The 24,822-nt window shown below is 35.0% G+C and overlaps 2 protein-coding genes across 4 annotated transcripts; one reads left to right on the top strand and one right to left on the bottom strand.

Moving 5' to 3' along the window:
* The first annotated feature begins 133 nt into the window (after window positions 1-133).
* LOC18590360 (uncharacterized) lies at window positions 134-5,124 on the top strand. Of its 3 annotated transcripts, none has more exons than XM_007015815.3 (8): window positions 134-290; window positions 437-516; window positions 1,007-1,156; window positions 1,346-1,419; window positions 1,505-1,623; window positions 2,473-2,556; window positions 2,820-4,028; window positions 4,773-5,124. In XM_007015815.3, exons 2-7 carry the CDS (start codon window positions 510-512, stop codon window positions 2,911-2,913), a joined length of 528 nt encoding a protein of 175 aa, XP_007015877.3. In that variant the 5' UTR covers window positions 134-290; window positions 437-509; the 3' UTR covers window positions 2,914-4,028; window positions 4,773-5,124. The 3 variants fall into 3 exon arrangements, with proteins under 3 accessions (XP_007015877.3, XP_017983365.2, XP_017983364.2); XM_018127876.2 differs by having other exon boundaries at window positions 1,007-1,114; XM_018127875.2 differs by having other exon boundaries at window positions 153-214.
* Window positions 3,463-24,777, bottom strand: LOC18590361 (DNA polymerase epsilon catalytic subunit A-like). Its single transcript, XM_007015816.3, has 49 exons — window positions 24,413-24,777; window positions 24,243-24,308; window positions 24,079-24,138; window positions 23,883-23,978; window positions 23,168-23,328; window positions 22,898-22,986; window positions 22,555-22,772; window positions 22,070-22,156; window positions 21,853-21,987; window positions 21,637-21,759; window positions 20,377-20,460; window positions 19,836-20,000; window positions 19,552-19,728; window positions 18,585-18,698; window positions 18,094-18,198; window positions 17,609-17,727; window positions 17,379-17,520; window positions 17,209-17,303; window positions 16,835-16,940; window positions 16,657-16,736; window positions 16,289-16,465; window positions 16,098-16,185; window positions 15,877-15,957; window positions 15,652-15,795; window positions 15,064-15,159; window positions 14,702-14,902; window positions 13,933-13,987; window positions 13,707-13,849; window positions 13,166-13,626; window positions 12,499-12,646; window positions 12,224-12,421; window positions 12,036-12,110; window positions 10,332-10,522; window positions 9,428-9,611; window positions 9,267-9,331; window positions 8,531-8,663; window positions 8,312-8,413; window positions 8,142-8,225; window positions 7,834-7,908; window positions 7,515-7,574; window positions 7,104-7,354; window positions 6,982-7,030; window positions 6,445-6,605; window positions 6,263-6,329; window positions 5,684-5,794; window positions 5,349-5,519; window positions 5,034-5,246; window positions 4,767-4,873; window positions 3,463-3,979 (listed from the first exon to the last, which is right to left on the bottom strand). Exons 1-49 carry the CDS (start codon window positions 24,575-24,577, stop codon window positions 3,616-3,618), a joined length of 6,642 nt encoding a protein of 2,213 aa, XP_007015878.3. The 5' UTR covers window positions 24,578-24,777; the 3' UTR covers window positions 3,463-3,615.
* Window positions 24,778-24,822: the final 45 nt, after the last annotated feature.

Below are 24,822 nucleotides of genomic sequence, written 5' to 3' on the forward strand. Positions count from 1 at the left end.
ACAAAGCTTGATTGAGACTTGTTTGGCTGTTTTAAATTTTGGCTTTTTTTTTTTTTTCATTTTTGTAGTTTTTGAGGTGTACCGGCTTGACGGGAGGTTTTCTAAAGAAAAGGCCTACCAAACAGGTTATAAAAGAAAAAGTAACACTCATCATTTTTTCCTCTCTTACCTTGCCCTTACTGCTGTGTCTTTCTCGCTCTCTCAAAAGTCTCAAGTAAGCCACTTTTTTCCGGGGAAATCTAAGAAACCCATTTGCCTCTACTCATTCATTACTCAAAATATTCTTCTGGGTATATTTCTCTTGACCTGTTCAACAAGATGCCAACATTGAAAGCCATTTTTGCTTCTATCAGGCGCTAGCTTTGTTGTTTCAAATGTTTGAGGCCAATTCTTATAAAATTTTTGTTGATCTTCTTCTGATCTTTTTACTTCACAGGTTTTAACTGACTCTTGGAAATAATTGGATACTGAGTTTTTTGAGTGGTCGGAAAGTTAACTGGAAAGCGACGATGGATGGTATGTAGAGGCTTTGCTGTGTTAGTTTTTGCATTTACGCTAAAAATGTTGTTGATTTGTGGTTTCTAAAGTTAAAAGGAACTAAATTCTGCTTGGGATTTTACTGGAAGATGTGAAAGATTTTTCGTTTTTGTCAAATGCTAAAGTATGACTGAAGACAGTTCTACCCTTTAACACTCTTTTTATAAAACTTGGCTTTTATCAGCACACAATTTGTATAAGTGCACCGATCAACTGCCCTTAGCAGTTGAAACATGTATCCATGGTAATAGTTACTTGTTCAACATAAACATGCATACACACGTCTATGCTAAGATAATAGAAAATTCTGCTTGTTGACTTCGATGTAGATTAAGTTTGCGATATTTTTCTTGTCCTATACAATTTTGAATTCCTTATTGATTTTAGCTAACTGACAGTACTTGGTATCTTTTCAAACTTATGACTGATTAATATTCATGAGTTTGCTGTTATCTGTTGTGCGTTTCAGTTGATTCACAACCAACTATGGAGGAAACTATATTGGTTGGCGATGATCTAATGATGGGGCTACCATCTCCTGTCATCCCACAAGAAATTGCATCTCATGTGCTTCAAGGTGTTGATTTATGTGATGGGATTTTACGCAATTTATTCTTGTGTAAGTCCTGTGTTTTTACTTGAGAATCTTATATAAACTATGTATGGTATTGTTGGCTGATGTTATATATGGATTCTTATTGGTGACATGATCGATCATCTTCTCAATTATGCCAAATGATATATCAAATTCTTTTTTATGCATTTTGTGTGTAGCCGTGCATTAATTTATTGTGGCTTTATGCTGTAGGCCTGCAGATTAATGATATTGAGCCATTCTGTCAAGATGAGCTTGCATTATATCGACAATGTGCTGAAAAGAGAGTAAGATGTCTGAAGGCTTTTTTGAATGCTTGACTCAGTACTTCAAATTAGCTTTCACAAATTTGTTTGCAAATCTGGGTTCCAGGACAAGGAACTAAGGCAACGGCTTCAAGATAGTGAGAGAAAGTTGGGGTTGTCAATGCCTTTAGATCAGGCAAAGGAAAGAGCTGGTCAGCTTGAATCAGAAGTCACATCATTAGAGAGGTAATTGGTCAGAAGTGATGATTTTCTTTGGGTAATGAAGATCGGCTTATATAATGCTATTCCCTTAAATTTTGTTGTAGTTATACATGGAATTACATCCATGCAAGTGATGTGCTGTAGAAGCTGTTCTATATTTGTGTTTTTTCTCCTTGTCATCTGCCAAGTTTGTAGATGTACAAAGTAAGGGCATCTTCAGTCATGAGGGCCTTGATGTTATATTGTTTTTGCAAGAATCCCTCTATCTTTATTCCACGAGCCCTGAAGCATTGTCTTTTGTGCACTTGTTGCTTGGTTGTATCTAGTCACCTGAAATTGAATGATGATGCATTACTTGGGTGCTGCCTCTTGTGTTACTGGGTTGTATCTTTATGTGTTTGTGTAGCATAACATGTTCAGTTCCAACTATCTCAAACCTGTTTTCTAGTAGCTTCTCTCAAGATTCTTGAGTACTAAATTGCTTTCAATATTATTAACACTTTGAGTGGATGTCACAAACAACCTTCCTTTATTGATGTTTTACTACTAGCTCTAAGAAAATAAAAGATCCAAGTACAACTCTTTGAAGTACCTCACCAATGTTTTTGGTTTCATGAATATTGTTCTGCAATTGCAGCATCTTGTATGAAAATCAAACTTAGAAGAACAAAGAAAAGGCAGGGAAAGTACAGCTCATTCCTATAGAAAAAACCTTTATGTCACTAGTCAGAACTTAAAAGAGTTAGTTTACCTTTTTCCATTATAATTCTTTTCTTTTTTTCCCTTTTAACAACTGTAGTATTTTACCTTAGTGTCATATAGAATAATTTGACCATTTCTGTAATTAATTTATGTGTTACATCTCCATTGCAGGCGCTTGATTCTGGCAAGTGGAATTGAAGGCATCGAAGGATTTCGTCAGAGATGGAGCCTGCATGGACGTCTTACAGATACCAAGTAATGTTTTTGATATAAGAAAATCCTTTGTTTTATTTTCACAATTTATATTTATTAGTAAAATCTCTGTTTTGCTGTATCTATTTTTCTTCTTCACATTATGGGTTTCTCCTTGTAATTAGTGAAAGATGTGCTCTCTAGCTTTAATTGCAGAGATCCATTAGTCAGCATTAAAGCCTGAAAGAATGTCTTCACTGAACCCCTCATTTGCCCTATTCCTTTCTCTCTTTCCCTCCAGTAAATCTTACGTTGAGTTTGTGCAGGAGAAGGCTGGAGTCTTTAAAGCTGGGAATGGAGAACAGAAAAGAGGATGAACCAAGCAAAAGTCCTACTAGGAAAAGATGGTTCTTTTGGTGATATTAGTGTCGCATCTGTATGGTGCTTCAAATTAGCATACATCAGCAGCTTTTAACAAGAAGATAGACCCAGTACTCAAGCTCTGGTAATTATGCCATGAGGATCGATTCTTGATTCTTGATTCTCGACTTGCAACCCTGCTTCAAGGTTGCAGATCAAGGTCAAACATGTTGTAGTGCCTTATGAGTCAAGAAAATTGTGATGGGGATGAGTTTTTTTTGCCCAGGCTGCAAACTTCATTGAACATCTGAGGCTTATCTCTAAACCATGGGGACAGTTGTCTACGTTCTACCTTGGTCGTTCCACAAGAAATGTCCCTAATAGTCAGTGCTGATTAGACAGAAAAACGCAAGACGTTAGTATGGGAATTGTTTTTTTCTTTTGGTTCACGTTATGTTTTTTTGTTCAATTAACGAGTATGTTGATACGCACACTGGGCGTAAATCAGCATTCAACTAGGAAGAGAATTTTGATAGCTATACCACACTTATTAACAATATACCATATCGATATTAGATTGCTTGATAATAATGAAAATACTAATAAGAATATGTGAACCAAACTTCATTAATTGGGGTAGCGTATAACCTTATTTATTCGTACATTTCAAATATATATATTTAATATAAAAAAAAAAGATGTAATAAATGAATATATATATTTATATACATTTCATACGTGATATATGAAAGGTAGGGTGGACTACAAGTTGACTTCTAAAATCCATGAGGTACACTCCTGGAGGAGTAGAAACTTTTTCCGGATGGCTATGTTCAGGAATATCTGCATTTTGCTTCGAAATTCAGAGACATCTTCTTTACATCTAAATGAGCCAGCACAGGCACATTGTTCCGCTAAATGTGCAGCTTTCACCTGTCTGCACCTACAGCACAACAGATCCTGCAGATGGTACAGACGTTCTCTTTGACGTACAATTTGAAGAAGAGCATTCTCCATCACCTCGCGATCATAAGGCTGCCCACACTGGGGCACGGCACAGCGCCATTCGTCAGCCAGTAAGGCTGAGTCACGGCATAAATCCAGGTCTCTGCAATCGTTGCAGTAGCTGTCAAAAGATCATGGGCATCAGCAACAAGTTTGAGTTTCAAACAAAGGTAAACCTGATATTTTATATGGTAGAATTTCATATATTCACATTGAATGAAGGAAATGGTGAAAAAGTGTCTCTAAAAAAAGAATGGTAAGTCAGGCAAGTTAAAAAGAATTTCAGTCAAAGATGAGTAATGGGTAAAAACGTACCAAAAGCTAGAGAAAACCCTTAAACCTGTCAAAGAAGCTCTAGAGGGCACAACAAATGGAAGGTCATATAGAGAAAAATGTATCCCTTAAAAATTTGAACTATAAACAACATGTTCCTCCTTTCTTAGATTTATTTAACTAGTAAAGATATGTGGACTGTTGGATATCAAAAACTGATCCACAGATGAAAATTTCTCATGTATTTGAGGATAAGCTTTAAGAAGAACTCAAGTAACATTGCCCAAACCTTGATCAATACAAATCCTTCTATTACCCAGAAACCTTAATCTCAACCGAAATAGTAGTAAACAGATGATAAAGTAGATATCAAAAACTTCTCAAGCATGTTTGATGTGCAGCCTTAACAAAAGTTCATGGTAAAGACAGTGCAGATCCTCATTCATAAGACATGAGGAAACTTCTATCTAAGAAACTACAGAATCAACAGCATTCCATCCAAAACATCTAACACAAGCAATTGCCCATGACCATTAATAATTGAAGTTATGAATTAGTCTTACTAAAATTTAGGGGGAACAGCCATCTAGATGAGTGCCGTCGAATATATAGATATTTATAGTAAATTTGCATACCTGCAGATCACATTTGGTAAGATGAAAGAAGGGCATGGATCATGAAACTCAGCTTCTGGAGCAAACTCCCTAATGCGTGCATATTTCAGCAGATTCTTTCTTAGCACCTGTATAATAAGGGTACATGAATGAACCTATTACTTATTGTATGACAATGTAATATCAATTCAGTTAGTTCACACATCTGAAAATTGTAGAAGCATGCTAATTAGCAAGTAGTATCTCTGTGATATGATTTATATAATGAGGCATGGTGTTAAACTTTACCAGAACATCATGCTGAACATTATGGTCAAGGGCCAGAACAGCACAGACATGCTTAATAAACTCCAGTGCAGCATCCCCTCTGTTGACATTACTAGCAAGCTGAAAAATCATATGTGCACTCTGTTGATCATTTTCGGATCTGCTCAACCCTTTCATGTGAAGAACAATATCACGAACAATTCCTAGAAGTTTTTCCGTGAAGTAGGAGCTAATCTGTAGGGCAAGCAAACAAGTAAATTAATCTGATTGAGAACCTACAGGCAACAAGAAGTCAAGGCACTAAACCACCTTTGACCACATATTCCCAATTCATACCTGCTCTTTGAGATATTTCACAATATGCGCTTCAAAACTCTCAGCAGCTGTGATAGTGATGGATGGAGTGCATAAACTACCATCCAGCGAGGATGTTCTATTTGCAGCCTGGTCTTGTGCATATTTCCAGGGAGTATGCAAAAACTCGGAGACAATTAGAACAAAATGATCCTGCCAAAATCCCAGAAGATAACCGAGTGAGGTAAAATACGTGGCAAAATAAGTATGCATGATATTGTTGACACCAACAGAGTAAAGTCAATTGTCTTGCAATAATGATATTAGAAAAGTTCCACCTATCTATGAAGGGGGAAAGGGTACAAGAACAGGCATACCTGAATTTTCTCAGGTAAATACTGGGCAATATTCCAGCTTGAAACAATATCCACTTCCGACTTATCTTGTGAATTTTCATCAGATCCCGCCAGGATTCCCCCGTAGTTGTACTATCATAGATGAAGCAAGATTATCATAAATTTACATGAACAAGTAGACAAGGAACATAAAATCATCTTGACTACCGATGCAGTATGATTCAAAATTGAAAGCACTTGAACCGCTTCATTGGTGAGTTTTCTATTCCAGACTTGGCATCAAGTTTGAAATTTAGAGCAATACATCCTAAGGCATTATAAATACAATAGTCATCAGCAATACAAGTTACAATCATCTTTTTGTCACCGCTGGGCCAGATTGGCAATTCTCCAATATGGCCGAAAATACAGCTAAAAAAATAAAGTCTAGTGGAGAATTCAACGAATCTGATTTTGAGACTATCAAGACATTGAAATTTCAAAAAGGCTATACTCTCAAGATCTAAGACGTGAAGTTGTACCTCTAATTATATATAATTATAGCATACAAGAATCCTGTGTGCTGTAATGAAACTACTAAACCATAAGAAGAAACCATACCTGATCCATAAAAAGCAAGGAATGCCAGAAGTGAATCGGCTCAAGCTCGATCCATTCAAATAGTTCTCTACCAATCCACCACAGAAAAATAAAATATATAGATATATGTACCAAAAACATAAAAAGAAAAAAAAATCAACAAAATCAAAGGTCTATTCAGAAGCTTCTTGGCCAATACCAACCTATTCTGTAGAGCTTGCAGCAAGCTATCAGAATAAGCTTTGGCTGCTGAGATATCATATTTGCCTGTGTCAATGATAACCTTAGAGAAGTCTGCAAATATAATTGTTGCACCCAATTTGCGAAATTCAGCCAACAGCAAAGCAAACACCTTTTGCATGACCTGCAGATTTTATAAACAATTTAAAGAAATATAAACCATTCGATATGGCAGATGTCGATGAAGATCCAAATCACAAACCAGAAGAGTGACCACATTTTTCCAATGTAACAACCATGAGAAAGAAATTTTGATACTATTATATAAAAGAAAGCAGCTTTCATATTGTGATAAGCTCAATGCAACTTATCTTAGCCGGGAATCTTATTCTTCACAAAAATTGCTCAAATTAATAGTGCTTTTGGAAGGCGGTTATGAAGCACTTGATCAAGCACATAGAAAACAAATATATCAGACCAGAGTGACATTTTAGTCCAATTTTCCCTCCAGTAAATATTCTACTGATGAACCAAAAGCCCAGTATTCAAATGGTACATACCTTGTGAAGTATGCGATGAAGAGCTGGATCATGAAGCTTTGACTGAGGACTGTAAGATGGAAAGAACAATAAAATCATCTCAAACAACAGCAAGTGGGAAATGACAGAGGATAAAAATTTACCTGCAAAGCCACCGATATAGATGCTGCAGTATTGCATCAGCAAACACATTTCCTGATGAAACTGCATCAGCAAGACACCTCTGTATCAGTTGTTTCAAGACTCGAAATGCAGCTGCAGATGAGGTAGCTTCATCAAAACCACACTGTTCATTTCCGGAATTCACATCTTGGTCAAATCCTAATAAAGCTCCTCCTTCCATTTCATTGATTTGGTTGCTTTTTAAAAGAGCATCCACAGCCAGGTTATGAATCTGAACACAGACAATACATGTGCTTCTTACAATCAACTTGATTAAAAACCTGATGCAACCTGACTATGCCACCCGCCCATAAAAAATATAGATAAAAACATATGTTGCAATGTCTATGACAAAGAAAAGTAGAAGTAAATAATATAGATATGTTCTGAACCTTTAGCTCCACAGAAACTTTTCTATATGCTCCCGGGTATGTAATAACAGGCTGATGGACCTATTTGGAAGTAACCAACAAGTAAGTTCACCGAAAGAAATTGGCCAAACAAAAAAATTTACACTAAAGAGAATTCAAATGCACAAATATTATGTTACAGAAAATTTTCAGATAATAATGAAGTGGAGCCACTGACCAGTTAGGAGAGGAACTCAATCTATTCCCAGAGATTAACAATATAAATTACGATAAATTCTTTAGTGAGCCCAAAAGGCAAAGGTTATGACCCTGCTATGCATAAACATTAGTTGAAACTAACCTCATCAGCATAACATATGTCTTCTTCACCAGTGCCTCCTAGGTCAGGAACACCATCATCAGATATCCAGAGTACCTATGAAAACAATATTTGATTAAGTTGCAATGAGAAAGCTGATAGTAAAAATGCAAATTAAAAAAAGACAAGCATCAATAAAATGGAAAAGGCTATGAGTCGCCTAAGACATCAACCAGAAATCTTATCTAAAGTAAAATTATCACCTAACCACAAAAGGAGAAAAGTTCAAAAGGCACAGAATTTCGAAAATTTTAAACATTTAAATTATCAAGAGCACCCAATAAAAAAACCTGTTGCTGATCACGTAGAGCTCTAGAAAAGAAGACATCTGCTGTAAATAATAGCCAATCAAGTTCAAAATTGCCCAATGGTACCTGTCCCAGAAAATTTGAAATGTTACACCCATATTAACAAGCATATTTAACACTAGATACAGTTGGCATGGAGGTAAAAGTATTACATGTGCATATCTTGAGAGAGAGATCCTCTCATTCAACCACTGAGATGATGCAGCACACCGCTGCATTCCAATTTTTGCAGCTGTTTGTTGCCACACAAGCAGCTGTACCGATCATGAAAATTAAGCAATAATATGAGTTTAAACGTAGTCAAAGTCACTGAGTTAGTAACTGCAAAGCGACATGCACATCAAGTAGCTATTGACACAGAACTCCACTACCTGATAATCATTATCACGAGCGTTGGAAGGTATGCTCACACAAGGGAAATCTTCGAGAGCTCGTATACCTGACTTCATTGATTGTGTCTTTGGGCATTCAATGACAGCAACAGTAGGTCCTTGATGTTCATGTCTGTCATGCAAAATCATAGTGAGAAGAAATTCATTCAGGCTTGTGTAAACAAAAGAATGAAGTAAAACCAAAGAATGATTGTAAACAAGCTGATATAACCTCTTAGCTAAACAAGAGGTTAGACATAAAGGCTCGAATTACATAGTCACAAACATTTTTTAATGAATGGCCTAAAAAATCAGCAATTAATAAGTATATTGAAGACCTATAGGATCAAAGAAAACGAGTTAGCTTGGCCCTTGCAGTTTCTTTCCAACTTGAGGTTTTGTGTTTGGAACACAAGTAGGAGACTCCAGATTTCCTAAATTACTACCAAAATCTTAATATCAAGAGATTATGCGATAAATGCTCAATATCCTAAAATATCATCCAATAACTTCACATAACAAAAGAAAGTAAAGTTTATATCAGGACTCACTATTCCTGATATCCCCAGTGATATTTCAGCAGTATCAACAACTATTGTAAGGACAGTTTTTGTTTTTGTTATTTTTTTCTTTAATGGAGAAATCAGAGCAGGCCTCTTAAAAAAGGAAGATAAAAAAAGAGAGGTATATTTGCTACATAAATCAGGGTTAAAACATAATTAATATGAAGTAAAACCTTTGTTCACTTATAGCTCTTTGTAAAATCTTTTCAGCATCCTTGACATCTTCAACATAGTTCACCTGAGATGAGTCAATATGAGAAGAAAATAAAGATAAGAGACAAAATAACTGGGAGAAAACATCAGGAACATTTATAGTCAGAAATTATAAACTCACCTTGAAAGCTATACTATTACGAGCTGGTGGTTCAATAGACAATGCCTGGCAAGCTTCATGAAAATATTTCTCAAGGATATATGGAGATAAAATTTCATTTTCGTGGTGAGGATTAACTACCACCACGTGTACTGCTTGTGATGAAGAAAAATAGCCAGCATACATGGCACGGCCTTCACAGATACTGAAGTAAGAAGCAAAATCAACAATGTAAGAATAGCTTTTCTTCATTTTCATGAAAAGACGACATACAGAATGGAAAAGAAGCCTGAGACTATTGGATTTTGGGCTTTTCCTAATTAAGAAGTTCAGCTATACACTGACTTAAATTATAGAATGAAAGAAATTTAAAATTGAAAAGCTATTTGAGTTGACTAAATATTCTTCAGAGATGATGCTTGTAAAGTCGGGCATATCCACCACATAAAGGCATGAACATAGGTGCAAGTACATTCAAGTGCATTAAGGAACCAATTTGTCAATTGAGAGCTTTATAATTACAAGATTTCTCTGTTTTAATAGTAACCCATTACGTAGCTTTAATACAAAGCATAAATATATTTTGGGGAAAGCTATGATAAGAAAAATATGTGACCTGAAAAAAATAATGTTTGGCATCAAAATTTATGACATAATGTCTATAATCTTGTAAAATTTTCTATCTTGTGCTCATAGATTGATATTTTGACTCAAGACAGCAGAACATCTAAAATGATTTAAAGAAAAAGAAAAGAAAAGAGAATAGCGAATTTTATATTTTCAGAAAAGGTTAATCAAAATTAACAGGAAGCAAAGGCATGTCAAGGCAAAGTTAAAGTTCTAAACCATGAGTACCAATTATTAGAGCAACTTCTCTACTGCCTATAATAAAGCGTCATTCTTAGAAACATGGTACCGTAATTACCTATGATACAAGTAAAAGAAAGAGATTGCCTGCTCCAGGTAAGCACATTCTGTTGTAGTCTTCATGTGTAATTCGCTCAAACTCCAACCATCCTGAGCATTTCGTTTCTTAGCTGTCTTATCTACTTTACAAACACAACCAAGCTGGAGAATAGCATTAAACTCCAGTGGCACCTTTCTTTCATATATCCCCTGATCCAAGAGTTTCAATCTTATCAACTAGAGATTGAGATAATTAAGCCATTTAAGTAGGCATCTGACAAACAAACCTGAGATGATAAAGAGTACAAATAACAATTTTTTTTCCAACAACCAAAGAATTAAATTTAATGTTTTAACCTTCACCAAGAACATTACAAATTCTTTTGCTTTTTATTTTTCCGTGAAGCAAGTCTTAGAATACCTCACAAGAAAATGCCAAGAATATTTTAATACAAATTCAAGCAAAAATGGACAAGGAGACTAACTCATTGCTAAATAAGCTATACAATAACAGGTTTCAAGGGCACAACCACAATATTGGAAAGTGACTGATTTACTTTTCAATCCTTCGTCTGCTGATGAAGTTTCAAATTAGAAAGCTTGTTGTACTTGTTATTTGTTGGTTTAATGCAACTCAAACAATTGATGAACCAAGTCATAAGCTGCATCATATTTTCATCAGGAGTTGGAAGTTAACTGATGAATAACTTTAGCTCTTTTTGTACACAAAAGAAAAGAAGGGGAACTAACCACTCTGTGTTACTAAGCCTCTTTACCTAACACAAAGTTACCTTTATAATTTTTGTAAAGATGGAAAATCTCTAATATACCTTAAGGGCGTTATGACAAAAGCATAGTGCTAGATCTCAGCAAGTAAAGTTCTATACCATAATGTATTGCAATCCATTGTTGACTAGATTCTTGATAGTAGCATACACACAGGAGCATACCACCTACGGTTACTGCAATACAATTTTTCAATTACAATCAAAAATTGTGCCTAGTCCATCAAAATACTGTATGGAGCTCAGACTTATAAGTCGTGGACCTCACATAAATTTTTGTTTGATTGGATAATTGTAGGATTTAAGTAAATATAATTATAGGTGAAATGCTCCCCATACACACTGATGTTCTGGGTCAAATTACTTTTCACTTCTACCATAGCCTAGTTGCACGTATACACATATAGTGTATGATTACCAACAAGATATTGGCATGCTCAAGGGAAGGAGCAATATTGCCCAAGGAACTGCCTATAAAGATGCAAAATACATTACAAGTCTTTGGCCTGTGGGATAAATAGATTTCATGCCTTTCATTATAGAAAAACTTTTTGATTTGGAAAAATTTTTTGAGCTGTTTGTCTGTTTGTTAATACTTTTGTCCACAGTGGCATAAGGATACTGATGCTATTAGCTGTTAACCAAGACAACAGGCACTTTAAACTTCCTCTGATAAGCAAGAACAAGAAAAAGTAATTAGATACAACTGAGAATATATTTCTTGTTAAAAGGAAATAAATTATGATAGCACAAAATGAAAAATATAGCTCAATCATGAAACCAAAAGTTCGAAACCAGTACGAAGTTTGCTAAAAAAGGAAAATTAGCAACATAATAAGTGTCACGTAAGATGCACAAAAAAAGAAATCAAGCTTGGATGTATCTGTGTTTCCATTGTGTCCCGAAATGATTGATATACTACGAAATAGTATGCTTACCTCAATTTCAGGATCAGCGAGGAGAGCTGCGAGTTTCTTGCTCTCCCTCCTAAAATGATCTTCATCAATTATAACCTATTAAAATGCAAACAAATGACCAATAAAATTAAATCTTATTAAGCTTTTTAAATGTAAAACAACTAAAGAGAGGGATACAACTTTAAAAAGGGAAACAACAATAAGCTTGCCTCAATTAGGTTATAGCTCTGCCTCGAATGAGGAAGAGTCTTGTTTACCCGCCTTCCAGGAAAACTTTCTGATATTGTTGCTTTAGAGTTCAAATAGAACACTCTCGGAACAGTTATAGGAACCTTAAGCATAATTCCTTCAACAACGACCCAAGCAAAAAATTGGCCATTGTGTGAACCTGGGACTAGCTGTATTATCTAAAACATAACAGAAGAAGATAAAGTGGTCAAGTTCATTCCAGCCAAATTTTCTCAATGAAAGAAAACTGCACTACCTGCCAATGGGTATTTGTTAGAGATGCGTCATGCCTCCTAAAATATGAACCAACACCGGTTCTTCCCCAGGCATCTTTATGGTTTTCCACACCACGCAGCAGCTCAGAAGTGCTACTGGCATGCTGTGAAGTTCTTTGATTAGCCAACCTGCCAAAGCAACAAAAATATATTATAACATTAGAATTTAATGGTACCAACAGTAGAATACCCACGCTCCTAAAGAAAGACAACTAAAAACAGGAGGCACACTTGAAAATTATGCAACAAGATTGCATTAATTGAGCTTGATGTGTAACATCCAACGACAAAAATTATGAATTTGCTTCAATTAAAGATGTACAAAATCAATCATACACCCTTCTAGATATATACCAAGGAAAACATGTTTCTAAATTAAAGTTTTAGTCAAGCTGTAGATTCAGTCGTTATAGATAGAAGAAGCAACAATGCCTGCTCCTCTTTTGTACGAACATTGCATTAGGCAAGTTTTAGCTGGTATCTCCAAACAAGGGTCCTTTAATGGGAGCAAGGAATGAGGAAAGATGTATGAAGTAATTGTTGGATCTATGAACAATTTCCTCCACCAAATACAGCAAAAAGTAACATTCATTCAGGACCTACATGGAATTAAAATAGCCATTATCCATAAGTAACAGCAAAAAGTACCTTTGCCTCTTCCTCCTTTCCAGATTATCCTTCCATTTTCTCTTCTTCAATTCAAGCCATCCTTGATAATCAACATTTCTGTCAATGTTTTCAGTGGATTGAACATTTGGCAACAATGGCGATGAAAGCTGTTGTGCACTTCCTCTACATTCGGTTTGGTGTTGCAGAGAATTGGCTTGGACGACTTCCTTGACAGGATGTTGATCATCATTGACTTCATAACAACGAACAATTGGTGTAGGTGCTTTTTCAGACTTTCGGCTTTTATTTTGGAAGTCTTCTAAATCTCCAATAACAACATGATTGGCGGTAACAGCATCACTTGCCTTTTTCATTATATCATCTCTGCCTGATGAGCTAAAGATATCAACTAACTTTCTTTGACGAAATTTATCCTCCTTCTCACGAACCTTTTTATGCAGCCAATCAGGATGAGCTACTCTAGGAACGGGATTTGCAACCTAAAAAATTCAAAATTATTTTTGGCAGGCTACACAATGAGAGATTATTTTGGGAAGTGATGCTAAACAAACAATGGAACCTTTTGCATCGCAGCAGGAATAGTGATAATTTTCTGAATCGCTGAACTAAGGCGTTGCTTGTAATATGACCAGTCAACAATGGAACGTATGCCGACCTCTGAAAAGGTTTTGCACCACTTGCGTAGATAGAACTTCATTATTTCTGTAAACTTGAAGCCGTTAGTTATTCCATCTAGTGTACTAAAAAAGGAAAAGTAAATTGACATTAAAAATAGCAGAACTAACCAGCATCAGTTTCAAATATTGCAACAGGAATAGCACGCTCACTAACAGGTGTACCCTGCATAAATTACAATTAAAAAATATTCAAAACACAACATTCAGGGAAATTTTCTTTTAAATGCCAAGTGCATCGTGTTGACTATATAAAACATAATTAAGACCTACAAGTAACAACAGCAGAAGAAAATGCTAAACCATTGCATTAGCAATAAACTAGTTGCCTATACAAAAATTCCTTAATAAAAGTGCAAGAACTCAATAACTTGAGTATTTGGATTAATATGGCTTCTGCAATGTATAGCTGCAAGCTCTGTAGCATAGATTATGGTGAGTATTTTAACAATTTTGCAGAATAGATATGTCATGAAAAGAGTATCACAAGGCTCTAATGGTAGAAACTGGAATTACTATTGGCTTATGGTTGGTTTTTCATTGTAAAGTGGCTCCTAATTAAGACTTCTTGAGTGATCTTGCCTGCTTGTTTAACATGACACTGTTCGATACTTTTGGATGGTATGCAAAAAACCTCTCATGCTAAGGCAGCATCAAGAGATAAAAAGGTATCTTAGTAATGGCTCTCTTGTCTTAGATCACAACCATGGTTGTTGATCCTATTACTTGTTTCTTTTAGTGTTGGGAAATAACTCTCGTTGTTTCTCCACTTCCACATTAACCATGATCTTATGCTTGAATGTTCAACGTAAGTACATGTAATGTTTATTTGAGATTAAATACCCGAAAAATTCATAACATACTGAATGATAGAACTTACTCTTGGTTCACATGCCACTATATACTGGCAACGCAGTCCTTTATCTTTAACCATAGCATCACCAAGAAAATCAGCAAGACGCCTTGCCGTGGTCACTGCACATGACTTTTGCTCACCATAATCTGCCAAAGACTTGCTCATTGTGCTAGATTCTGATATGTAATCTAGTAACTCACTATCCGCAATATCCTTTCCTTGATTCTGGGAGAAAATGACAAAAAGAAAAGAATATATTAAATAAAACACATTGTTTGACCCCATATTTAATCGAAAACATTATTCAGTCAGATAAAGGAGTAAAAAATGATGATAGAAGACCAAATCTTGGAGCTTAAGAAAACCCCCAATAAAGTTTTGCATACATCAAGAAGATCAAGCCAGCGATTTGCAACAGCAGCAACAGCTGAGTAACATTCCTCCAAGCTGGACCCATTGAGGAACTTATCAAAAAGCTCAGCCTGCAAAAGAGAATGCATTTCATGTATGGAAAATGTCAGTTTAGAGGGCAGCAATCTGATTCTAAGAATATAAAAACACACAATATACTGTAATTAACATAATCAAGACAGTGGCAGAAAATACAAATATTGGATTTTAAATTAGAGACCTAGTAAAATGTACTCATTCATGGTCAGGAATGTACCTACACAAACAATGGAAGACAGCCATCATTGGGTTCTCTATGTACCTAAAGCTTTCAAATATGAACAACTGGGAACCTTCTTTCATCTTAAGCTTATTAGAAATTACATAGAATTTTCTCTAACAACATGCACACATTCAAATGCATGACTGCCCTAGCAAATAAACTTTATATTATGACAGGCACGAACTAAATTTCTGAAAATAATAATTCCAATGGTCGAAGCAATGGTCAAGCTTTTGTGACATTGGCAAAAACTATCTCAGGATGCATATTGTAAAGAGAGTATATTGAAGAGAGAGGGCACCTGAAAAACTTTGATGAGTTTCAGCTCACCTCTACGCTTTATCTCAAAACCTTTAAGTTCAGCAAGGGTTCCATCATCATTAAAAACAGCATATCTTTTCTTAATTAAAATTCCTTCTTCCTTAGAAGCAGGTAGAATCATTGCCTACATTCAAATAACCAATCTGAGCACTTGAAAAAATAATGCAAATTTAATATTCAACGGCAACTTAGTTTTCCAAATTACCTTGTATGGTCCATCCACTTCAAATTCAATTGAACATTCACTATGAGTTGCATATGTTTTATTGACGGGATCTATAAGTGTCTGTCAAAAACTATTACTTAGGAAGTTGAACAGAAAAATCAAATCCTTTCAAAATTACAAAACTGCTTGAAGAGAATGAATTGAATGCATTTGGAAGAAAACAATTTGAGAATTGATAAAGAACAAGGTTCCCTGCAAACCTGGTATTGATCATTTGTATTGTTTCTTGCCACATCAACATTAAGCATAACACACGGATAAGAGATTGTCAGCTTCTTCTTTGAGTCTCTAACAAACATTTTGTGCAGATGATGATCAACATTTTTATATAAATTGTGCAAATTAACCAATCACAAGTCTTAACTTCAGTGCACTTATTATAAAAGCTTACTTAGTTTTGAAAGTAAAGTTTTCGGGAAAAGACCCAGGAAGAGCACACCAGATACCATCTGTGTCTAGTTCAAGTGGTTTCCCAATTTTTTCAACAAGTAAGCGAGCATTCTGAATAATTTTAGCGCCAGTATATGTAACTACACCAGCCATTTCCATCGAGTACCACCTTGCACCTCTGTAGCAGAAACATTTAAAACATCATTCTAAGCAGGAAATGTATATTCTTGGCCAAAAAAAAAAGCATGATAAGTATGTTAAAACAAGTAGACAACCAACTCCAAAATTGTGAGATTTCAGAACTGATGGAAGTTTTGAAACCTCTTCCCAACCCCCTGAAAAGAACAATAAAAAAGAGTCACAGCTTACTTGCGCATAACATATCCATAGAATGAGTTCAGAATACACTTATGGGCAAGTTGTAAGGAATCATAAAGCACTACCATGTCCTGAAAATATTGAGAAGAAAAAGAAAACCCATAAGAAGTAAATTTGATGATCACAAATTGACTAAAATGTTCAACAAATTGAAGAACATTTAGCATACTTGTGCTTCTTGGATCTTCATAGGATTTCCACCAGCCTTGGCTTCTGACAACTTCCCCTTCCAAACTTTATTAAGTCCTTTGTATTCATACCTTCTATCTCGAAAGCTTGGATTCAGGTTAAAAAAATTGATTTAGTATAAGAAATCAATTTATTAAGGTCCCTTTAATAGTTCAATGTCATTCATATTTGAAGAACATATGTTCAGTCATTATTATCTATCCACAAAGAGAAGTGATAGATATCTATCACCATAAAAAGAAAAAAGGCACTATATATCAACATATATTACACAACTAACAAAATAGAAATGATTATCTTGAGGTAAAATTTAGCATATCAAATGCATGAAATAGGAAAATATAATTAGCTTACCTGCGGACAGTGTCAACATAAAAAGGGTTTTCACGCATGCAGATCCCTGCTTCTCGAAGTTCAGTAACTGGCTTGTCCAAAACTCGTTTATATACCTAAGGAAGGCACCAACCCATTATGGGAATCATTACTCAGGCAAACATGTTTATTAAAGACAACAGTTACCTTACCTTCTGACAATATTTCTTCAAACGGTCTTTCAGCCTGGATTGTTGCTCCAGCTTAGGCAGGTCAAGAAAAGATTTTGACAACTGACCCTCAGTACCATCAAAAAATTCAGACTCAATTTGCTTCTTCAAGTGGTAATAATCACTGAAACCATTCAGCATTACCATGTACAGGTGTCAATTAGATTTTGCTAATACTATAAAAAGGAAGCCACTAAGTGAGAGAAGGAAACCTTTTCTTTGCCATGAATATCTCCCCACGCCAAACCCATTCAAGTTTCCGGAGACAAGTCTTGTCTGGGCGATTGAAATCACATGCAGTACAGACCTCATCTGTAACAATTGATGGTGGCTGGAATTCAACAAGAAACCCCCCCCCCCCCCCCCCATTGCAAGTTAATTACCAAGGAATTTCTGAAGGAAAAAGATTACTTACTAAAAGAAGTGAGACAACTATCTTACATCTGAAGTCCCTAGTATTAAAATAAACAAATTTACATAGGCACTCTGTGTTTAGTGCAAACGTTAAAGACTGTATATCCATATGTGTATGCGCTATCTATATTCTAATGTCATGCCCCAAATAGCTCATACTTAATGCTTCACTGAATTCCTTCCATGATACCTAAATTGAAAGCCAGAGCAAGAATCCCCGAAAATTAATGGAATCATTGACATTGTATCACGATGCACTTAAGGCAGTTTATTGGTAGCAAACCTGAAGCCTATTTGTCAAAATAATATTTGGGTACATTGCAGCCACGTCTAAATGATAAATGAGAGGACATTCTTCACGGATAGGTTCATCTCGCAACTTTACAAGCTGCATAAAAAGAAATAATTGATAAATAAAATTATCTTACTCAAATTATATCCACATTGTTCACTAATATTCATATTATTCATAAACTGCAAGACTTTAAAACATTCAGAAGGATTTAAAAGAAAAAGCTAATACATCTATAATGACAATAGTGAAGCCTAGGATATAATGCACAATATAAATGAATCATTTTACAAAATTAGACCATATACAGGATCATAAATCAAAATTACTCCATTTTGAAAATACTAACAACATGTAAAAGTTAACTTGGAAGTAACAGCAGGAAGGAATAAAATATAAGCAAACTAAAAGTTGGAAGTTGCAGAAGTATCAAGGCAATCAGAAAACAAGAACATCTGGCTCAACCAACAAATTATCTTCACCTTTTCTATTATTTCATTCTTTACTTCATCATAATTAGAGACTGATTCCAAATCCATCTTCCCCTCAACTCTAATAGCATATTGTAGATCCCGATCAAGATTACTGATAAGTTGCTGGAGTCAAAATACACCGATGTAAGTCAATTAGATTCATAAAGTTTATATCTCAGGTACTAAGAATCCATAGAGTTGTGGATATGAAAATTAAATCTGTATGAATGGTGCAGACATGTTCCAATATGTAACACATTCACACTAAGGTTTTGCCAGAAGAAAACATAATTTATTCACCAACACAATCACATAACAGCAAAGATTAGAAATCAGCACTTCTGAGTAGAAGATAGACTAGTGCATTTGTTTTGCCAATATGGGATACATCTGACCCCTTTTGAGTTTCAACATAAATTCATTTCTCCTAAAGTTCTCTGTGACACAAATATGAACATAAAAGAAAAATACTAGACTGTGATCTTATTCCCTTTATTTTATTTTGGTTCAAGGGTGGGGAACCAAAGTAGTAGCTGAAAAAAATCCATGATATATCAACATTGGTTTCTTTCTCCAAGCTTTTACAACATTATATATTAATCACACATGACAAATTGGTTAACAACATTAAAAGAAATGCATTTCTCAGTGTTTTTATAAAATAAACTGTTGAAATTACAAATATATAGAAATCCCAACCAATTTCATCTCATTAATCAGAAAAATCACAATTTCAACTCTTATGAGTTTCCATTATTCTTTAATAGGACCAATGTAAATAGACTTGAATAGGAAAAGTTCAATATATCTAGCAACTCAACTAGTTGGGATCAATACACTATTGAATAAATCAACAGCAACCACTAATAAGATAAACCAAGTGATGCAAACTGCCAAATGGCATATGAATGCTAAAGCTAGCAAAATGAACATAACATATAAGTTACCAGATACAAGACCCATGAAAACAACAAACCTCATAGGCAGATGGATCAAGCTTAAAACTAGTTGGAAGATCAGATCTGAAGACGCCACTTTCAAGGCATTCCACATGGCCACCTATATAGGTCTCACTCTCAAGTAGGTGATTCTTATAGAACTTCTCAGGGTCAGTTTGGTGTTTGTTAGGACAGATAACATTTGCCTTGTAAGCCTGTGAAAATGTGATATCTTAATGAAAATAAAAATTTGAAAATATAAAAACGCCTCTGTTCGATTAAGTAGTAACAATGCTTTAGTACAAATGTTCACATAAAGTACCTGCACCATTAGAAGCATTTCACAAAGTGTCCCACTTCCTTTGCGCAAAACCTCATCGGGCGGCATGGGAATAATAGTCGCCAGAGAGAAAATAAAGGGATGAACATAGGTCATATACAAGTAGTAAGTTGCAACAGCATCGGAAACAGAATAGGAGGCCATCATCTGTCATAATATTGTTAGCAATGCAAACAAAAAATTGAGAGAGCACTCTAGAAAAGGACATGCCAAGTAGGCAAAAGTTTATGTGTTGGTAAAGATGTATGCTAAAAACTTAACAAATGACAGGACACATCATCAATATGATTACAATATCATTAGCATTGCAACCACAGCATAGCAGTTTGCACAAGAATAAAACATTCACTCGTCCTACAATAGCACAGTAAATAAAGTTTGTAAAGTTCTCCATACACGATAATCAAATTATCACAATAGCTTATCTACTCTTCAAGATTTCCGACATCACTTCTAAACCATCTTCAATTCCACAATCCAAAAAAGAAAGAAAACAGCAGATACATTATTTAGTTACTCATACCTGGGGCTTTTCCTTTGCAAATCGAACCATATCCTCTGGATTCACCTCCAGTGGATCATAACCCAGCTTTGCCTTTGTAACAGCCTAACAGACAATCAAAAGAAAGGTAACCCATCTCAAGTGTCATGAAACATATAAGATCATGTTTAATTGCAAATCTGAAATCATTCTACCTATATTGAACTTTTCTATGACTAATAAATAGTGATCTCAATGCTCAAAGAATGACAAGTGCTGTTTATACCACAATCCAGGTGGTTAAATGCCTTTGATGATGCTTTACAACCTGAATATTTAGTTGCATGACTTTTGCCCAAGAAAAAAAAAAGTGTATGTTTTTCTTTCAGAAAGATCATGATGCTTTCCAGAGAAGTAAGAGCTATTATTTTTCAACATATTTTACCATTAATAAAGTGAATTTTAGCAGAAAATTCTCCCAAAGCTTCGATGCATTATTATCAAGCATTGAAATTCTTTCCTCTATTTACTACAGCCAATTCTAGCACTTCACAGTTAAAAATGGACGCTCAGAGTGCATCCTTCAATCAACTGCTCTACTTTTTTTTTTTTTTTGATAAGCCAGTATTTCATTAATCTTGAAATTACATCAAGATTTCATCAGTCACGAACAATCAACTGCTCTACTCCATTTTACCATTTAACATTTCCTCCTATTACACTTTTTTTTCCACTTTACTGAACCTCCTATTAGACTTTTTTAACTCTGAAAAATGTCTATGAACATGCTGAGAAGTTTTTTAAATTTTTCTACCAAATTAATTATTCAATTGCCTCAAATATGAAACATAACTTTAATTTAAGGACTACTAATCTATCATGTGAAAGTTTAAGCGCTAACAATCACTGAAAATATTAAATTCATTGCATTTAAAAAAAATATGGCCAAGAACCTAAACCTAGATATGTTGTGTATAACATTGTAGCATTGCACCTGCTCCTACTAAGGCATGACATTAGAGGTAAATGTACCATGAGCTAAAGAGATTATACTTATTGGTTGAATAAATAATGTATGTCACCTGCCAATAACATTATGAGTATGCAGCTGCTTGTAATATGAAATTCAAGGCTACCATTTTAGATTTTGTATATTAGCCATTTCATTCCTTGAAAAAATTATGAAGATATTTTCATTCATGCAGAAACATGAAAAACAAGTACCTTCAATTCAACTAAAAGATTACCAACAAATACAGAACAAATATAATAAACAAATGAACTTAGATTACAGGTCTGAACCTTTAGGCCATGGCTCCCCTGAGGAAGATAACTATCACGTTTGACCCAAGCAAAACAATCCAAATGACAAGCAAATTTGGCTCGACATTCCCCCTGATTCTTGTCACATCGAAATCCTACCTCCTACAAAAATCACCAAAAAGAAAAGTAACAAATAGAGGGCAAATATAATTGCTTTAGGATTGAGAAATGAACATATGGGAAAAGTATACATACATCACTCATTTCAAACCCATGATAAGCAGCTCTGCTTTCTATGAATGGCCAGTCAAAGTAATCACCATTATATGTGACAAAAATACCAGGCTTCACCTTTTGCATGTGAGCAAACCACTGCCGAAGAAGTTCTACCTGCGAGAAACATCACAAAAAACAGTAAGGGAATCAGCATCAGAAAATCCTCATGAGAACAAATTTATGAAACTTAAGCTACCTCATTTTTCACATTTGTGACTTTGAAATACCCTTGAAATTCCGGTTTTGGAGTATACTCCAAGTCCTCTATATCTTGCCCTACACACTGAGGACAAGTGAAAAATCATGAATTAAAATTGAAAGGAAAAGCTCAATGAAGAATTAATATTTCTAGAAACAAATTGAATGCAGTTACACTAGAAGGAAATAGATAACAAACTGGAAAGCGTAAGATGGTGCTAGCAGAATAGAAAGCAATGGATGACTAATAGAAACTACAACAATGAAATTTTTTGGTGTGATGCAAAACATACCATTAACTATAGTTCATTGATGAATGAAAACAACTAAGCAGTGGATATATTCAAAACATGATTTAAGAAAACCCTTGGTGCAAATGCGGACTTACAAAAACAGACAAGTCATACAAGTGATAGAGATGAAGAATCACAAACCACAAATTTTTAACAAATGAATAACAAAATGAATATATATCATAAATACCTCTCTGTTAATAATCAGGTATCCTTGTCCATCAACCATGTATGATATCATCATTATTAAATCATACTCAGCATCTGGAAATTTCAACGGAAGCTTTGTCGTCTCAATATCAAATGCACAGACACGTACTTCAGCACGTTGCAGAAGATCAGTCCTCTTCTCTAGCATGACTCCTGTACTGGATACACTGACATCATACCACTGCCCACATCTCACATCTGAGTTCCATGAAATCCTCAGAGTTAGAATACGTATGTCTATATCAAGTTTATAATTATGGAAGTAATTTTTCTTACTAACAAGAATAAGTTCCAGGACCCAGAATAATAAAGAAAGAAATTACCATTGTCAATGGCAAAGCGAACATGGTAGGGAACATCAAACTCACGGAGATCAACTATATAATCTAAAAAATCTAGAGGTCTTTGTTCTCTGCAAGGCAAGCACCATTACACTATCAAAACATACATAGAAGTTTTACTCCAATAAGAAGTAAGTGGTGAATGGAATGCAAAAATAAGAGGTTCATAGAGAAATAGGTAATAGTGCTGTCAACGAATTGACCTACACAAAAAGCCAACATGAACTTCGCCGGAGGACCATGGAACCTTACCTTTTCCCTATTAATATCGACTCATATGCTTCAGCAGCTTCAAATTTTGCCTGGTTTCTTTCAACAACATGCACTAGATCTTTCTTTACGTCCATCAATTGTTGAACAGTATCAAAAGCTATTTTTAAATAACGTTTGTGTAGACCAGACAAATGGTTTTTCTGTCCATAAGCATGAAGCAATCAGAACCCATTTAGTTGGAGAAACACAACCTCTAATGAAAAGCCAAATCAAGCATGAACAACCATATCGATTCGCCAAATATATGGTAATTCATATAACCAACATAAGGAACCCTAGAATAAAGCACTGGTAAATAATATATTGAGGTATTAATATGGCAGTATATATATAAAAGAATTTGAATTACGGGAAAGTATTAAACAAGTTATTAGCAATATGCTTAAGCCAAATAATGCAACAATCTCAACATTAATTCAACCAGATGAAAGTTTGAGCAGAGTAATCAAAAATAAATAAATAAAAGACCAGGGCACCTAATGCTTACTTTATTAAACTCCAACCACAACTAGACCAAAAAAAATGAGATAATCTGATCCGACTAAACAAAAAAAAAAATCAAAACACCATAGAACCAAATGCTCTCTTTTGTCAAATCAAACGCTAAGAATTCTTTACAACTGTAATTTGAACATTAAGAACTAGTTTTATTGGAAAAGCTAATTTTAAAGCAATAGATGACAGAATAACTTACAAGATCAAGATCTTCCTTCTCCACAATTTCAATCTCTGCAATCTGACTTTCATAACGTCGTCTCAAATATGCTTCCACATCCATTTCTGCTCTGTCCTGTCAGATTAACATAACCACTCATCATCACCACCACAGCATTAGCACCTCTTAATAGAAAAACAACACTAGAAAGAGAAGAAAAACATAGAAAGTATACCTTCGCAGCCACGTAAAAGTAAGGACGAAATTTGAACTTTGACTTAAAACAAGAGCCATCCTACATTTCAACAAAATTTAAAGTTTAACCAAATGAATAATTTCTCAAAATAGAAACAATTTTCAAAATGAATTTAATCAACAAATGGTAATTTTCTTTTTCACCTGAGAAACAAAATAAAGATCAACGCAGCTATATACTTTTCCTGTATCCGCATCCTCACAAGATGACTGCAAATTTAAAATTATGAGTTTTTTTAAAACAAAAAAGCAATATTTATAAAATGTTGAATCTATTTATTTAAATGGTAGATATGGTGAAGAGATTGACTTACGGAAGCGATAGTAAGTAACCATCCGAGGCGCTTTTCCCCTTCGGAGAAGAGATCGAAGCCGAGCTTGGACTCGAGCTCCTCTTCTGCGCTGCGGATCAGCTTCTTCTGCTTCTTCGAGCTTCGAAGGTCTCGGCGGTCCCGCCGTCGGTTATCTCCGCCGTTCATTTTGGGTCGAGGAGTTTTAGATTTCGCGAGTAACCGATTCCAAAACAGAAATCAAAAAATGAATTTTATTATTTTTCTTAGCTTTCCCTCTCCTATTTTTTACTTCAAGACAGAAGGAAGGAGGGAGAGAGAGAGAGAGAGAGAGAGAGGGGTTTTCTGCAAAACCCGCAGGCATGTGACGGGGGAAGGGATAAAGCGTTTTCCCGCGCTCTGATTTTGGTGTGAGAAATTAAATGACCTAAATG

The sequence above is a fragment of the Theobroma cacao genome, chromosome 9 (assembly GCF_053813885.1).
Source record: "Theobroma cacao isolate CCN51 chromosome 9, ASM5381388v1, whole genome shotgun sequence".
Classification (NCBI taxonomy): domain Eukaryota; kingdom Viridiplantae; phylum Streptophyta; class Magnoliopsida; order Malvales; family Malvaceae; genus Theobroma; species Theobroma cacao.